Below are 18,624 nucleotides of genomic sequence, written 5' to 3'. Positions count from 1 at the left end.
GAGAGCAATAGTGTGTGAAGGAATAAACGACAGTTCAGCTAACAATATTTGCTTACATCCTTTTGGGGAATGATCTGGATAAGGGAGTATTACTAGTCATATTTTTTTTAATGAATTACACTATTTGAGTCAATATAGTGACAGACACCGATGGAACTGTGCAGCTGTGCTACAAAAAAAAAAAATCATATGTGAAGGGATAAACGTAAAAATGAAGCCGTACAACAGTCCAAAATGGTGAACTCCTGCAGGTTAAAAACAAACCCCAAAAAATGGGTAGGTTACGAGAAACTTAAAAATGTTGTTCTGTACATTTCAGAATGATGCAAAAAAGGGCATTTTCCAGACTTAAACCCAATCGAGCTGGTTTGGGGTGAAATGTATTGAGGAGTGAAAGCAAGGCAACCTCCGAGTGCTATATACAGTATTTATTGGAACTTCTGTGCCCAAACTGGGAATATTAAATTTCCAGCTGTAATATGTAAAAACTGACTTATTTCAGAAGTGAAATGTTTAGAATACATTTTTGTTGATATATTGACTCCCCAGATTTATTTTGTAACCTGATTTTTTTTTTGTACTGATGAGCCACTGAACTGCATGAATTTCAGTTTTTATTTTTTCCCCCTCAACGTGTGTTCTAAGACTATTATTAACTATTTAACACGATTTTCTCTTTAAACGCTATCTTTGTTTCAGCGGGTTGCCAGCGTATAGTAAATGAAATTGTCCACCAATCAAACTGAACAAATCAAACACTAACAACAACAGAAATCTATTGTTTATTTGAATGTGCACAAAGTCGATAGTTGTTGATTTTAAATTAAGCAAACTCCAGTCGAGGTGCGCGTGCGATAAATGTTGGGAAAATCGCTAACATGGGTGGCATGAAAGCATGAAAGATCGAAACAGATGAACGAACACACGCTAATGAGACGCCGATGGGGGTGTGGGGGGTAAAGGCAGACTTTTTCATCCGGGGAACAGCACGACCTCACGGAGGCGAGTTTGCGGTCCGTGCGCCGCTCTGACCGGACAGCCGTGCTCGGCCGCGCGGCAGCTGCTACGATGTGCGTCCGCCGCTCCACGAAGCTCCGCCGGGGAAGTGAGCCGTTCGCCGGATGATGGACAGAAACTACCCGAGCTCCAGCTTCGCGGACGCCCTGGCTCCGGCAGGACAGCTCGCAGGTTCTTGGGCCTATGACCGCGGCTCGGCTACCGTCAAGCCGAGGTAAACTGATGGATGAAGGGAGGAGGGGATGGTGGGTCACCTTACGAAGGAAATGTCGGTGATGGAGGGCCTAGCTGTGGTTTTCAGGGAGTGCAGCCAGGTCTGATGTTGTTACCGAAAACAAGCGAGTTGAAAAAATTAAAACATTCTCGTCCAAGTTTTGGCTAACTTGTGTGGGACTTTCTTAGTGTTTTTTTTTAATGCGTTCTACCTTGCTAGGTTTAGCTAGCACAGCGCCAACTCGCCGTGCTTGTGGGCATTTTACAACATTTGAAAATTTACATTTGTAAACATATACAGTGCCGTGTCCCAAGTTTATATAACTTTGGTGTAACTGCGTTATTCTTCGTGACTCACAAATCAGTCAAAACAATTGTTTCAGTCCCCAAAAGTAGCGATGTGCGATGTTTTTAAAGTGACTTGTATCTTTTATTCATTCAACATAAAAGTTCGCGTTAAATACATTTGTAACGCAATGACTGAAGAACAGTAAAGAAGCGAGCTCACTAACAGGCTAAAGTTAGCGAACTTATTGCATCTTCGTCACCAGTAAGTAATAGAAACCACACTTGGTGGCCAAAGTGGTCGTGAGTGTTGTTAATAACTCTGTGTGCGTTTTAAAAGCCAAAGTGAATAAAGGGCATAGTTCTTCGTTAAATCAGTCCAATAACGTCGCGACAGAACTTGTTGTCAATTAACATGATAACTGGAATTGATTTACCAATGGCTGTGATGAAAGGCTCAGAAAAAATCGTTACTGTCATCAGATGAGCACACGACATACATTGTTGGTTGCTGGATTGGATTATAAACAAAGAAAGGAGTAAAGAAATACACAAAGAGGTTGAATATTTATACTTTTTAGCCATCTGTTCATTTGAAAGGTACCTTCTTAAAATTGATTGAAAGGTGGAGCTTAAGGAGTAAATTTGTATCAGACTGAAATAAGCTCAGGTGAAATTTTACAGTCCTGTACTACAATTGACAACTCTCACATAATTGAATGAACATGAATGTTGAGAAATTAATTCATTAAGATATCGTGCCAAGCTAGAACTAGACTAGAAGGCTGGATACTGTCCCATACCCTGCTGAAAATGTTTACTTAATTAAGACATAATACTGTAATTACAAGACCGGTTTGATAAAGTTTGTTGTGATAGCATACAGTACAACACTGATCATTTGCAATGTTTAAATGTATTTATTTTCCAACTTGTTTTTTTCTGTTGAATACTGTTCATCTTAAATCCGGGTGTGATTTAGTTGTGTTTTGCATTCAGTTCCAGTTATGGTGCAGCACAGCTTGATACAGGGCTCCTTCAGCGGCAGAGCTTCACTTCAATACAGCAGCTCCCCACTTACACTACAGCACATCTTCCTGCTGCCACAGGTGAGTTGCGAAGTATTTTGTTTGAAATTGGTCATTCTCGTGTGCCGGAAGGCCACATTCTGTAATTATAATTAAGGAATAAAGTGCAACCTCTCGGTTTGCGCACAATCCCTTCCGGGATGCTACTCTATTTATTTAAATTTGTAAATATTTCTCAATAAAAAGGGAAAACGTTTTAAGTGACATTTAACATGCTGTCATATAAGAGTTAAAATAAAGCAATTTGTCTATGAATCGAAAATAAAAACCACTTACTTTGATAACTTGAGTGTAAGTTAGCCTTTACATGGCCAGGATGTTTGGGGCCAATTATCAATCTGATCACAAGATGAAGCAATATTTGTGTTTGCATGACTTGCCCATTCATTGTATATACTTGTGTACTGTATACTGAGTATATAAAGTATTCTCTAGTACAGGGTTCAGCAACCTTTTTGACACTGAGGGCTACTTCGTGAGCACTGATCGTATGAAGGGCTATGTGACCTGTTTGCGGCAAATTTCAGACTCTGTTCATTACATGTACACAAAATATTTTTGTTTTCTTGTATTGTAGTAAATGATATTACAGGTATTTTAAAATTTTAATTCACGTTATCAAGTGAGATTCAGAATTTAAAGCACAAATAATAGTAACAATTTGTGGCCTATAGGACTGTAGTTTTAGAACATACCCCGCGTGCGCCTTATACGGTCCTCGCGGGCTACCATTCGCCCACGGGCACCCCGTTGGTGACCCCTGCTCTAGTATAAAGTATTCTCAATTGAGACAAACGTTAAAACGTCAATGACCTCTCGGGGCCATTCAAGGATTGGTCACTGACACAAGTTTGGAGCAAATGAACAAGATGACATAATTAACGTGTGCTAACTTACTGTAATTAAATTACTTTTGAAAATACTGTTAATGACACACTTACTCTTAACATTCTCACTGTTCCCGCTATATGGACGGGTATTGTCCAGAGTTAGCATCTATTTGGTCTCCCCCGGCCCCCACGTTGCTTGAGCGGAGCACCCGCCTCCTCGTGTACATTATTCAGGAGGCTGATCAAATTTGTCATGTTGAAGGATTTTGATGACGTTCCCCACGATGTACTTCAGTTGTGTTCAGATTGCAAACCTCCGTGTTGTTTGTCAGTGACATTGCAAACTAGTCCCATCACGACAGTGTGTTTTTTTTCACCAACAAGATTGAAAAAAATGTATTGGCCGTCAGATAGTTACAGTACTACACCACGAGAGACGTGACAAGGCTAAAAATAATTCTAATCTTTTAGATCCATAAATGAAATCGACGCGGAGTAAATATTTTTTGTGGAGCCGAACAACAACATTATTGATCAGATGGGAGAATTATGACATGAAAGCCCATTAGACGATCATCAAAAAATGCTAATTTTCATCCAGTACCAATCAAACCGATCAGATCAGTGTAAAATGTAGTGTAAATTGCTGTTATGAATATGCAAATGGTAGATTTCCTGCTGGCGTCTAGGATGTCAGTCCTACCAAATTTGCTGCAGATAACAGTTCGAGTGCTAAGGTTTTGGGTTTTGTTATTTCTAAAATAAGTGATGATCAGCATTGTCCTGATTTTTCTCTTGTTTTGATGTTGACTTGCAGGAGCACTTGACCCAAATACTAATACTTCAGAGACCTCAATCATCAGCTTCCTTTCAGCAATAGAATCAAGAAGTCCTGTTAGTGCCTCACTTGTTCCTCCTTTTAGACCGCCACCATGGACTGCAGGTAAAAACGCGTTGTCTCTCCTTAAGACATTTTTGTCATCCATAATGAACTCCAAAAGCTACAAATGTTACATTGACCACAAATATTGCCTTCCTATTTCTGATTTTATCATTGTGTGCAATGCAGGTACCAACTCTTCTACCACGGAGCTATATCTGACTGGTGCTTTGCCTTCTACTGCCACATTTCCTTCTCCAGCTGCCCTGTCAAGCTATCAACACACCGGCCCTTATACTTGCAGGAGTTATTCTGCCAACTCTTCTCTCGCTCATCAAGATCCAGCCCTAAGCACTTCACCCAATGGACTCATGTCTCAACATGACCCACTCCTCCAACTCAAACCGAGCCAAACTGTTCTTCCAGCTGCCCTGGCCTTCAACCTTTCAGGACCCATTTTGGGCTCAACTCTCCCAGTCCAGTCCTCCACTTACCGCTCAGCTCAGGAGTCAGCCCCGCACCTTCTACAACCACAGTTTAGCCTTTTGCCATCAGCCTCGCCTGCCCCGCATGGTGCCTCACAATCCTATGGGGCCACTGTTTTCTCAAGCTCTGTTGAGAGAGCACTGCAGCGAGAATGTAGTGTGATCAAACACCACCAGAGGCCTTCTACTACCCACACACCTTCAGAGCAAGTACCCAATTCTGATAACTCCTTACAGGGGTACTATGGCTCTGGTAGTGAGGGAGGTATGTGCTACCGACAAGACAGATCCCGTGAGAACCCAGAATCTTCCACAGAAAAAGATTCATCTCATCGGGTCAATGGTGCCCTACAACACAAAGCAGATTCAGTTACTCAAAGCTATTCATGCACCACTGAGCCGACCGTAAAAGAGTATTGCTCGAAATTTGCTTCTGCTGGCCATGAAGAGGGTCACGGCCTTTCTCAGAACTTAGCATCTCAGTCGCCGAAGCATTATTCCTCTTCTGAGCAAAAGGAGAACTCTGTAATTGCCAACCAACTATCCGGCCTTCTCTCCAGTACTCTTTCCCAAAACTACATCACAACAAATACCCAGTCACAGACCTCTCATTCCTCATCAGGGAATTTGTCTTCCCTATACAAGACACTTCCTTCCCTCTCCAGTCTGTCTGGCAGTGGGGCATCTGTCAGTCAGGCTCTTGTATACTCCTCCAGTCCAGGGTTGAGCCAAGAACAGTATGGTGTCCAGGTTGAGGGTTTGTGTCAGGGGACTCTCTCAGAGAGCTATTCCTCGTCTCATTCTTTGACTGACCCAAATATGGTTTATAAGTCGGAGTCAAAGGAGCTGGCTTCAGTGACTCAGTCTCAGCGGTATCCCACAGTACAATCCATGAACTCTTCTTACCAACCCACCTGTGGACAGGATTTATCCATTCCCGCACCAATTCATACCATGATGCAAGGCTCTGTAGGAATGAAAACACATCCTGTTGTCATTTCCCAGCAAGCAACAGTGCAGTCTAAACATATTTACGAGACTGTGTCTTCAACATACCTGTCAACTACCGAAGCTTTGAATAATCCTATAAACTCATCAGTAAAAGACATAAAGCCAACATATGACAAACCGACATTTGAAGAACGTCCTATGCAGGAGCTACAGGTTCTCCAACAGGTATCCATGGAGGGTTCTGTTGCAAACGGCACCACAGCAGCTCAAAACAACGTAATCTATATCGTTTCAAAAATGGATGACCTCCACAAAACGCAAAGTGTCATCCGAGATACTTCTCACTCGGATGACCATCTTAAACAACTGAACGCAGCACAAGTCAGTGATGAAAGGATGAGCTCTCAAAGTCAACAGCACAGTCACTTCAGTGGTGCCAATGGGCAGGAAAATGTCAATTCAAAAACAACCAACCCCAGTATTACATCTTCACATGTACTACTTAGCCCAGAACCAGTTAAGCACCACCCTGTCCTCATTAAATCATCGGAGGCACAGCAAAACCACCAAGACCACACCCAGTTTATCACGGTCTCAAGTGGTCAGGTTCTCCTGGAGCCTAATCAGATGATTTTCCTTCAGCAGCCCTTCGTGCACAATGCCCAAGTGCCTTCAAAAGTGGTGTCAGTACAGGGTCTTCAGTCGGCTCAAGGCTTGGGCCCTGTTAATATTCAGTATCTTCAGATGGATTGCAACATGCAATGTCCCACTGTCTCTGAAAGCCAAAGTCAGCAGCCTGGAGTTGTGCCTGAGCAGAGCACAGGATGCTCTGACTCTTCTAAAGACCACTACAGCCAGTCAGCTATTCACCAGTCAAATAATGCTAAGAACCACTTTGCCCTTAACTCTCTCTGCTTCTCAGACTCCATGTTACTTGGAGATGACAGAAATATTTTATCAAATGTTGCCGATATCTTGGCTGCTACTGTGGCTGCTTGTGGTGTCACGCCACAAGACTTGGTCAAAAGTACATCGTCCACAGAGGTTCAAATGGCAGCGATGCAAAGTCCCGTCGATGCCAAGAATAATTTTCAGACGGTGGATATAATGCAAATGTCACCTAGTTTCTCAACGGCTCAACCGACGCGCATCACAGACACTAACTCTCAGTCTGTGCCCATGACACCAAACGGAACACACATCTCTACAGACCACCAGGGACAGTCCCTTTACCACAGCAACAGTTCCGATGTTGACACAAAGGGGGATGGAGACAGCTCTGAAATAAGGCACTCAGCGGGGCAGATTTATGATCCCTCAGGTTTCCAGAGCAGTGCCAAAGGTAATGAAAAGTGCATCAAAACTGAGAATGACCTCACAGAATGCCAAATTGTTCAGGACTTTCCCAAAACGAAAGCCGGCTCAAATACTTTGAAGAGGCCAGAGGCTTCTGGAGATGACAGTGCACCACCTAAACCAGCCAAGCGTACTGGGCAAGCAAAACGACACGTCTCCAAGGGCGGCGACACCAGCCCATCTCCTTCACAAAGCGTCTATGACGGTTGTCCACAGCAGGAGAGAATCAGGCAGAAGATTCGGGAAGTGGAAGCCAAACAACCAGAAGTGAAAAATGGCTTCATTGGCTCATTCCTGGACTTCATAAAATCTGGCCCCAAACAGCAGTACTCCCCCAGTCCTTCGAGAACTATTAGTCGCCCCAAAAAGCCCGTTTCCTTGCCTAGACCACCACCACAGCCATGTGTTTTGTCCCCCAAAATTCTGACTCTTTCGGGTTCTCTGATTTCCCAGCAGAGTCAGGTAGTGAGCTTTCAGCACAAACATCTGAATGAAGAGCTACAAAAGAACCTGGAAACACTGCCGTCGTTTAGCTCTGATGAAGAAGAGAACACGGGAAAAAACCAGGCGCTGAGGAACAGCATCAGCTCAGTGCTCTCTGCTCTGGATGAACCTTCAGAACGGAAAGCCAAGCCAGGTACGGTAACACGTTTATCTGGAACCGAATTTTTAGGTAAACCTCGACCACCGGTCTTCACACTTTTCTGTAACCTTGACCTAGACCAAAGGTGGGAGGCCATTTTAAAAATCCGCTACGGGCTATACGAAATCTGTGGAAAATGTGATGCATCAATCAAACATATTTTAATATATCATGGGTATTTATGGATTAAATATTTGACATTTTTTGTAACAATTTCTCTGAGGCATTTTTTGTTTTAAGAATTCATGGTGGGCTTGATCAAATGTTTTTGCTGGCCTCAGATTCCCAAAACCTCACCAAGACTAAAGATGGACATTGTAAGACATTTAACACATTGATAAAAATGAACTATCGACACTTTTAATCTTGCTGCAGATAACCACATCCCCAGTATGGTGCTAAAACCAGTCCAAGTTCCCTCCATGCCACTGACCATCACAGAGACTTGCTTGCAACTAATATCGACCGCTGCTCAAACGCCCACCACAGTCGCCATAGTGGCCCCATCTGTGACCAGCCAGGAGCCAAAAGCAGCGCCGCCCGGCCAGCTCGCTGTGCAGTTAGCGAGCGTAGCCATCGAGGGACTGACTGACGAGGAGCTGTCGGACAGCGGAGGGGAAGGAATGTACCGGGAAAGAGACGAGTTTGTTGTGAGGAATGATGATATTGAAACCTTGAAGGTATTAAAAACAAAAAAACAATTCCATTGTCAAGGAAGTAAACCTAAATGCAACATTAGTGATTTCCCCAATTTAAAGAAACAATTTCCTTCTCTCAGTGTTTAAATGAATATGTATTGTGGGATGTGACCAGGGGACAATGCGTGCAGGAAGTGAGCCTCCTGCAATCTGGAAAGTCCAGAAGGCTTTGCTACAGAAATTTGTGCCAGAGTTAAGAGATGGGAAGCGTGTGTTCTCTGCTACTAACAGTGTAAGTAAGCATGCATTCCTTAAATTTACATCAAGTCAAAACATTTGCCATTATCCAAATACTGTAATTTCCGGCCTATAGAGTGCACCTGGTTACAACCCTCACCCAGTACATTTGTAAAGGAAATATCATTTGGTACACACATAAGCCGCACCTGTGTAAAAGCCCCCAGCGCCCACATTGAAACACGAGATATGTACAAAGAAAGATGGTACACCGAAAGAGTTTAACGCTAGCATGGTGCTAATGCTAGGGCTAATGCTAGCGCCGCGCTAATGCTAACAGATAAGTACACAGAGTTTTCAAAGTTTTAATACCTTAGTTTAGCTTAACAGCAACAACACGGTAGCACTAACAGGGCCGGTTAAAAAAAAAAAAACAAACCTACATCACTGAGATGTGGCAGTAACACAGCAGCAACACACTAGCGCGTTACTAACCCTAGCACGGCGCTAACAGGGCCGGTTTAATAAAAAACATACCGGTAAAAATCACAGAGACACGGCAGTAACACAGCAGCAGCACGCTAGCACAGTGCTAGCAGGGCCGGTTAAGAAAAAAAACATACCGGTAAAAGTAATTTCCTCAGCGCATATATTCCACCAGTCTCACTCTTACCTTTTCCGCTCGAGTAACCCCTTGCGTCCGTTAGAAAAAAAATGCACAAATTAGCCGCATCACCGCATAAACCGCAGAGTAGAAAGCGTGTGGAAAAAGTTGCGGTTTATAGGCTGGAAATTACGGTACTTCTAGACCCAATTGTATAGTAATGGCTGAAATGCAAAACCTCCCATCTAAAAAAATAAAAATTTGAATTTTTTGTTGTTGTTGAGAAAACAGGCAAAAAAAAAAAAATGTAGCTACTTTAATTTTGAAAGTTGTTTCACCTATTTATTTTAATTGGGCCTTTGTCCATTTCTGCATTGGAATGTATGAGATTACTGAGAAGATCTCAATTTGGGATGTTATTGTGTTCATTTTAATTGAATCTAATTCCGAATCTTTTCTGTGTGTAGTATCTTGGCTACTTTGGCGACGCTAAGACCATGTACCAAAGGGTCTATGTGAAATTTCTGGACACAGTCAACAAAAGGGAGTACGTCCGGGTGTGCAGTCAGAAGCCACGCTGCAAGCCCATGAACTCACTAAGGTGCGTTAACACTGCAGCCTGACGAGGGTGAAGCACGGTTTGTGGCGGGTGCTTCAATCACGTCATCCTTTGGTGTGCTTCACAGAGGTATTCAGGTGAAGACTTTGCTGGGCTACACGGCCGGCCCATTCCCGCCATCTCCATGTCAAAAGCCTCGTCCCAAACCCGCTAAGGCAAGAGCAGAGCCCCCGCCTAAGAAGAGGAGAAAATGGAAAGAGGCGTTGTCACCCGCTGCCTCGGGATCATCCGCAGAAGAAGATGGTCAGGAATCATTCTGATTGTTCCCAGATTGGGAGTTTTAAGCGCGATTGCCTTCTCAATGTGTTTCTTGCCTGTCGTATCTTCAGAGTTGAACCCTCCTGTGCCTTTTGCAACACGACTTCTCAACACACGAACCATGAAGGAGACTTTCAGGAGCTTTGTGGAACTGCTCGTCAGCGTTGCCCTTGACGAAGATGTCATGACGGAACTTGAGCGAGCTAATGGTAAATTGCCAAAAGGCTCGTCTCTCTTATCACGTGGAAACTGACTTTATCTGCCTTGTCACGTCTGCAGATGAGTTGCTGCTGCCGCACATGAGGAGAATGGAGGGCTTGATCACTGACAACAGGAAACGCTTGCTTCACAAACTGCACATTGGACAAGTCCTCAAGGTGGGTTTTGTCACATGGTTGCCATTAGATGATGCATACCACATGCAACTGAAATTCTATGTAAAAAACATTTAATTTTTAAAGTATTCCCAAGTACATATTCTCACTGTGACACAGTTCTCCAAATCAGTCGTGCTTAATGTGTACACACTGTTATGTGGTCACAGGTTAATGCTCTAAATTTGACTTAGTTGTATACTATAAAATCCCACAAAAACAATCGTTAACAAATCCACGATTTAGCATAGGTGCAAACTGAACCGAGGCATAGCAGGGGAACACTTTAACGAGATTACCATCATTTGTCGACACCCGTATTTGTCTTCAGACGGCATTGGATAACTTCCCAGAAATCTTGGTGGTCACGGAGCTGACCAACGACGGGGAAACACCCGCCTTTAAAGTGCGTCTTGGCGGGACGACATACAACAAGAAGACCATGAAGCCTTACAAGATGCCGAACAAAGTTCCGCAGGTGAGACATATTTATTTTGTGAATTTTTTTTTTTTTTTTTTACAAGAAGTATAGGGAGTGTATCACTTAAAATAAATAAGAATTATACAAGGTGCCACAAGATGGCGCCAGAGTGAACACATGCAGAGAGAGAGACTTAACCATTCTATCTATCTATCTATCTCTCTCTCTCTCTCTCTCTCTCTCTCTCTCTGGCATGAAGTACATACAATAATTCATGTATAAAGTTTTGTTGACATTTTTATTTGTTGGTATACCGTGAGACTTTTTTTTTCAGTTGTAAAATATGTGCCTTGGCTCCATCCGTGTAGTCTTTATAAGTGAGTGGGTTTATTCATTTGACTTGGCTCGTACTCAAACCCAGTGCTCTGTCTTAAAAGTCGGATGCGATACAAATAGGCAAATAGACATTTCTCTTGCATGACATGGCGCATTTACGTATCACTGACCTGATTTTCGGCATAAAACATTAAACACTTCATTCAGCAGGTCAGTGATACACTAACAAAGTGAAAGTTGTTCTCCTATAATGTATAAAGCACTGATAATGATCCTTAATCCATCGTAGACAGTTAGTCAACTGTGTTTTATGCTTTAGAAAATAAATCAAGCGTGGCCCTTGTAACCTAGCCAGATATCTTTCATCAGAATTGCACATTCCCCAAGCGATCTGAGGACCATTTTCTTCGTAACATTAACTTTTCCAAGCGCACACTACTGGCAACCAGCATTTCTGGTGGGACAATACGGCGAGAGGGGCGTGTCAAGCCAGGGGATAAGACAATGCGGCTATCTGATTGGCTATTATTGTACGAGTGATTGACATGTCGGAAAGGTCCATTGTGAACTGTTTGTTGCTTTGGCCTGGATCTCCTCATGGCTGCACATAAGTAGTCTGTCCATCAGAGGGCGCAATCTCACGTAATTGACTGTGTCGTTATCTTGTGTAGGAGTACACGGTGGACCAAGAGAAAACCCAGTGGTTCTCCCTTTATCACTCTCTACAACACTACAAGTACCACACATACCTCATGTGTAAGGACGAGGTGAGACGCTCGATACTGAAGTCCATGTGTGCCTTGCGGAGGTTCATCCCGACGGTGACGGCTTCTGTTTTCCAGATCGCCACGCAGCGGGCGCAGGCGGGCGAGCTGGGGCAGGAGGAAACCGTACAGAAGTGCCTGCGGAACGGTGCCTGGCTGGAGGGGCTCTTTGATCGCTTCGGGGAGCTGATCCATCAAGTGCAGCGGGCCTGCCAGTGAACAGCCCTCGGATTGCAAAAACACTACAAAACCTCCGTCATTTGTCCTTCCTAGCAATACATCGCCAGTGAGACAAAGGCACAGTATGCAAATGAGGTCTTAATAAGAGGAGTAATTGTATTAAGATAGGACAAGGGCTTTATTTTCGGGAGGTATTTCCTCAATAAGCTCCTCCATGTCTGTAGATGAATAGTTTCTATTTTTTTAGCGAGGTTACTTACTACTATTGGTCGCTAGATGGCGGTAGAAATGAGATGGCTAACATCTAACAAACATTTCAATAAGTAGGTTTGAAAAAATAAAGAATGCCTGTTGATTGAAATAAAATTACGTATTTAACCTTAGATATATACAGTTTGTACAACATCCCTCTTTGTGCCAATTCACGTGGTTCGTCGTGTTATATAGTGTACATTTTGTATAAAAAAATAAAAATAAAAGCCAATGGGAGTATTGCTAATGAAATACTGTATCTACTGTACGGTGCAACTTTTTGCTTTTGAGACATTTTTTTATGAATATTGTTATTCTGAGGGTAAAATAAAGCTGTCTTTATACTCCTTTGCATAGCTCACATTTGAATGATTGAAAGATGCATATTTTTTGCAGTTTTTTTTTATTGTTATTGATCATTTTCAAGGTCACTTCATAGCTATCAAGCATTCTTGGTCCTCAAGATTATTGTAAATAAAGTGCCACATTTATGTTTTTATTTTTCTGCGGGAATTGATGCAAATCAAGCGCACTGCGATTTATAGTAAGCGTTTTCGTTAATTCTTCAGCTATTATTTACATATGCAGAGAGGTCGTACAGTACAACAATGATACCTGAAAACTATCGCAGTTAATACTAAGACGCAAGGTAAATATAACAATAGCTAGAAACATGAATACATTTCCATTTTGGTATTTTGTTTTCTTTGTATTGTGGTTGATATTTAGCAATATTAAATGGATGACGGCTGTCCAACGCAATGCTGCCCCTCAGCGCTCTCACGATCAAACTATTCGCCGCCCTTTGAATAAAACATGACCATCATAAACGCAAATTGACTGTCGGCCCTGTCGCGAAACAAACGCGTCTCTGTGCTAATGTGAGGGGAGCCTCTGTCCCTCGGGTGGGAGGCGGACAGCGGCCAGCCGCTCCGCCATACCAGTACTGGTCGAACTGGTTGAGACGTGCTGGACTTGTGCTGTCTGCACAAATTGAAATGAGCTGTATTGTTCCCAAAAGTGGGAGAAGAAAGTTGGGGCGTGGGGGGGGTCTTTTTCAAAAGGGCCATGTGGGAAAAGACGTCATAAGCTATGTTGTGCTGGCATGTTCATTACATCTCAAAGGTCAAAGGTTAGGAGTTTGTAACGCGGATTCGGGCCTGTCTGCAAAGGATTCGAACCGACGTCATCTTGCATACCGTGACAAGGCACTTTACTCATTTTCCTTTGTCGAGAATGCGGCCATTATTTTTGTGTGTTTGTTTGTCAAACATGGGTGTGTAAGCCAATAAATTTTTGCAAGACTTTTCAAATAGTGCATACCAACATGTGCACCAATAATAATTAAAAAAATATCAATTACTCCTCCCTACCTTGGCTTGGTGTATAATTACACAATGTTGTTGCTGTTTTTTAACAAAACATGTATAATTACCAGAATTATGTCTTTTTTCGGAGGAAAGGGCATATTCTTTACGGAATATAAATATTTATTTTTCTATAATAAAGGTGTCTTTGCCAAAATAACAGGCATTCTTTTTTTAAGAATTTAATTCCTTCTTTTAGAATTCCCTATAAATTAATCTATTCCATTGTTAATCTCAGAGTTTAATATCACAGCATCATGATTTAATCTGCGAAAAATTGCTAAATTATAAGATTTAAGGTTTATGACAAGATACAGTGAAGAAAATAAGTATTTGAACGCCCTGGTATATTGCAAGTTCTCCCACTTAGAAATCATGGAGAGGTCTGAAATTTTCATCATAGCTGCATGTCCACTGTGAGAAGGATGATCTAAAAAGAAAAATCCAGAAATCACAATATATGATTTTTTTTAATGATTTATTTGTGTGTTACAGATGCAAATAAGTATTTGAATACTTGTGTATCAGCTAGAATTCTGACCCTCAAAGACCTGTTAGTCCGCCTTTAAAAGTCCACCTCCACTCCACTGTATTATCCTGAATTAGATGCACCAGTGTGAGGTTGTCAGCTGCATGAAGACACCTGTCCACCCCATACAATCAAAAGACTCAAACTTGTAACATAGCCAAAGACACCAGAGACAAAAATTGTACAACTTCACACGGCTGGAAAGGGCTACGGAGAAAGTGCCAAGCAGCTTGGTGAAAAAAAGGTCCACTGTTGGAGAAATCATTAGAAAATGGAAGAAGCTAAACATGACAGAGTGGAGCCCCATGCAAGATGTCACCTTGTGGGGTCCCAATGATCCTTGGAAAGGTGAGGAATCAGCCCAGGACTACACGACAGGACTTGGTCAATGACCCGAAAAGAGCTGGGACCACCATTTCCAAGGTGACTGTTGCTATTTTACTAAGACGTCATGGCTTGAAATCATGCATGTCATGGAAGGTTCCCCCGCTTCAAGCAGCACATGTCAAGGCCCGTCTTAAGTTTGCCATTGACCATTTGGATGATATAGATGAGGCATGGGAGAAAGTTCAAGTACTTATTTTCAGCTGTACCATACATTGTGATTTCTGGATTTTCTTTTTTGATGATCTCTCTCACAGTGGACATGATCCTACGATGAAAATTTCAGCCCCCTCCATGATTTCCAAGTGGGAGAACTTGCAATATCGCAGGGTGTTCAAATACTTATTTTCTTCACTGTACATACTTGATCTTGTAACAGGCAATGTGTGTTTCCCCCCCGAGAAAAATATAGATTCAACTTCCTAACATTACTTCCCAGTTTATTTTGAAGTCTAATTAGAGTTATAAAGAGGATTCCCCCCCTCTGAAAATTCAAGGGCCCTGCTTTAGTGCATCTATGCGACTTCCCCCTTCTGTCCCGGCAGTCCTTCACTTGCTGCGTGGTGCGCCCGTGGCACTTACTGTATATTATACTGTAATTATAACTTGCATTTAGTATCGTGATTTAATAGTTATCCATCATGGGGATAAACTATGACTTGCGGTTTACGTTGCCATTTTGGGTTCCTCGCACATTCCTGTTGTGTACTTTTTCCCGAGTATGCAGCCGACCCGCAACGTGTGAGAGCTGATTCGCATTTAAAAATTGATAAAGGCAGAAAAGTCACAACTTCCCATTTGCAGGCAAACAAAGCTGCCATGTCATATTTGCCATTGTATGAAACGCCATTTTTTTCCTCCTTCAGCTGTTTTGGCAGGTTTACAAAACACAGCCATGCAGATCTCTCGGGGAAAGTTGTGAAACCCGTTTTCCTTTAAACCGCGTGGCTTCTTATTGCTCTCCAAGACGTTGCACTTCCTCCAAGGTGTGGACGTGACATCTGTTGGGGGAGAAACATCTCACCTCATCAAAACTCAGTGACGGGAACGAAGGTGAGTGCAAATCTTCGGTGGCGTCGCTTCCATTAGATTTGAACTTTTAAACGAGAAAACAAACAAGCGGAGCGCACTCGCCTTGAGTCAATTGTGGATCACGAAGACCTGGATGACTGAAAACATACACAACCACAAAGAAAACAGTAGTTTATTAATATTGTAACAGTAAATTAAAAATGACCCGCGCTATTATGCTATGAAGCTTAAAGGGGAAATCCACTAGTTTGCATGAACAATGTATCAAGTAGGTCATGTGATATTTTGACAATGTGATGGTAAATCTTCTCTCATTTAATAGCTTTTGAGAAGATTTTTATCAACAATTACGAATTTTCAGGGACGCTGCCATTTTCGCGAGTCACATGATCTACGTGGGTGTATGTGACGTGTACCGTGCCGTTCCAAACGCTGGATTACATGGGACACCATTATGCCCAGCGCTGATTTTTCGGATTTATCGTCATCTGATGAAGAAATAGCAGTGTCGGTTGATCGGGAAGACGGAGGAATACTTCCATACAGATTTGAATCTGTGGCTGTAAACGTTGAATACTCGCATGGATCTTCAGACGGAATGACACAGAGTCTGACTACTCGGAGGCCTACGCATGACATATGTGCGGAAACAAAGGCCACCGGGAGCTGCGGGCCGACAGCCGCGGATGGTTCTTCGGATGGGAATTACGGGGAGTCTGACGAGTGAGTTCTGGCGCCCGGCCGTGAGCCGTGCTTCCAGGCGGCCGAGGCCTTTAGCCCTGGACACCGAAGCTAGGTTGAAGGCCTCCGCCGCAACTGAAGGCGAGCCACAAGTTCCGCCGGCGGGCTGCGAGGCGAGCTTCGACATCCGGGGAGGCCCTTAGCCGAGCTTCGGTGGGAGTAGAAGCCTTTAGCCTAGCTTGGGCGTCCGGGACTAACGAACCGAGCGGCGGCGGGACACGAGCCGAGCTTCCAGGCCGCAGAGTCTGTTAGCCTCGGATGCTGAAGCTCGGCTAAAGGCCTCCGCCACCACCAAAGCTCGGCTAAAGGCCTTCGCCGCCTGGAAGCCCGGCTCGCAGCCCGCCGCTGGAGCTCGCTCGTCAGACTCCGTGTCATTCCCGTCCGAAGAACCATCCGTGGCTGCCGGCCCGGAGCTCCCGTGGGCCTTTGTTTACGCACTTATGTCGTGCGTAGGCCTCCTGGTAGTCAGACTCTGTGTCATTTTGCCCGAAGAACCATGCAAGCATTCAACATTTACAGCCACAGGTTCAAATCAGTATGGAAGTATTCCTCCGTCTTCCTGATCAACCGATACTGCTATTTCTTCATCAGATGAGGACAAATCCGAGAAATCAGCACTGGGCATAAATGGTGTCCCGTGTAACCGAGCCTTTGTTGCGGCACGTAACACGTCACATGCGCCCAAGTAGGTCATGTGACTCGCTAAAATGGCGGCTCCCCTGAAAATTCGTAATCGTCAATAAAAATCTTCTCAAAACGCTATTAAATGAGAGAGGATTTAACATCACATTGTCAAGATAGACTACATATTAGATGACCTATTGGATACATCGTTCATGCAAACCAGCGGATTTCCCCTTTAAGGACGTGCAAAGTAAAAGTTTCAACTGTGCTCTTTCCGACTTGAACTTTTGTGTCCTTGTGTTCACCAAGGATTACAAAAACCACATTTGGGGGATCTCCTGCCGTCCTGCTCTCGTGGCCTCAAGTGCAACAACATTTTTATCACATTAAAGTCAGTGAACAAACCGGTTTGACCTTCCCTTGTTGGGCCTCGACTGCTTGTGTGTTCTACTCGAGTCGCATTCTCACTTAATAAGCAACACTCAGTTGTTCACAATATGTCACTAAACAGTTTTTTTTTCTTTTTCCATTGTCGGATTACTTACGACACAAGACGCACGTCACTGGGCCGCACCTGGAGTGATTAAAATATTGAAATACAGTATTACAAATTGCAGCAAAATGTATTTTGTCCATTTTTTTAAGGTACATTTTGCAGTAGTAATACTGGTGGTAGCCCTTTGCGTGAATTGGTACTGAAAATGTAGCTATGTATTAAAATGGTTAAAGAGTACATCATTACTTCTGCTATGATATCGCTTAATTGTTATTTGGTTGATTGATCGTTGAACAATGTGAAATAAACAACAATAATGGCTTATAAACACCAATTAGGGAAAAATGATTTGACAGTCAACCTTAATGCAAAATAAATTTGGACGAAATTATTCTATTATTCAATTGAATACTTGATAGAATAATTGATTCCAAAAATATCCAATTGTGACAGTCCTAATTTTGACCCCCTTGTAAAAAAACGGTAATCAAAATATGAGACACGTGTGTGGGTTTTGGGCAATGAAAATCTTACAAAAAATAGCTTCACTGTGAATTAAGCGTGTTCTTCTTCTACTACTACTACGACTACTACTCCTAGTTCTATATCGTTCGGTCGATGAACCTTTCGTGTAGTTTTATTTGCTGTGGCCACTGAGCTGAAGAAAAAAAAAAGACTGCATGGCTCATTGGCCACCAAAACTGAAATCGCCATCCGCCATCTTGAAAGTCTGAAAACAGGTCGTTAATCGCCAGTTTCGTGGCTGTGAGAAAACATTCCACAGTTAAATTAGAAAGATTTACTTTGACACTGTTAAAGTTTGTTTTAAAAAAATATATATATTTTCCAATGAGCTTAATTCGCTTGAACAAAGTTTTATTTACAGTTGTTGTTGTTCAGTGTTGACTCTCTGCTTCACCTTTATAAGCCGACGGTTTTGGTGAAAAAGCGATGTAACTATTTTACCAAACTTCCTCAGTGGATAAGCAAGAAAACACATTTCTGTGAAATTTTTGATGA

General features: G+C 42.8%; 1 protein-coding gene across 1 annotated transcript; it reads left to right on the top strand.

The window, feature by feature from the left end:
- Positions 1-865: 865 nt before the first annotated feature.
- Positions 866-12,930, top strand: qser1 (glutamine and serine rich 1). Its single transcript, XM_061814541.1, has 13 exons — positions 866-1,231; positions 2,515-2,624; positions 4,251-4,376; positions 4,503-7,742; positions 8,124-8,428; positions 8,562-8,678; positions 9,695-9,828; positions 9,914-10,089; positions 10,176-10,313; positions 10,384-10,481; positions 10,810-10,956; positions 11,907-12,002; positions 12,078-12,930. The coding sequence occupies exons 1-13, from the start codon at positions 1,122-1,124 to the stop codon at positions 12,216-12,218; spliced, it is 4,938 nt and encodes a 1,645-aa protein (XP_061670525.1). The 5' UTR covers positions 866-1,121; the 3' UTR covers positions 12,219-12,930.
- The last annotated feature ends 5,694 nt before the right edge of the window (positions 12,931-18,624 follow it).

This window comes from Syngnathoides biaculeatus, chromosome 3 (genome assembly GCF_019802595.1).
Source record: "Syngnathoides biaculeatus isolate LvHL_M chromosome 3, ASM1980259v1, whole genome shotgun sequence".
NCBI classification, from domain to species: domain Eukaryota; kingdom Metazoa; phylum Chordata; class Actinopteri; order Syngnathiformes; family Syngnathidae; genus Syngnathoides; species Syngnathoides biaculeatus.
Note: the sequence above shows the minus strand (reverse complement) of the source record. Positions and strands in the feature narration are given on the sequence as shown.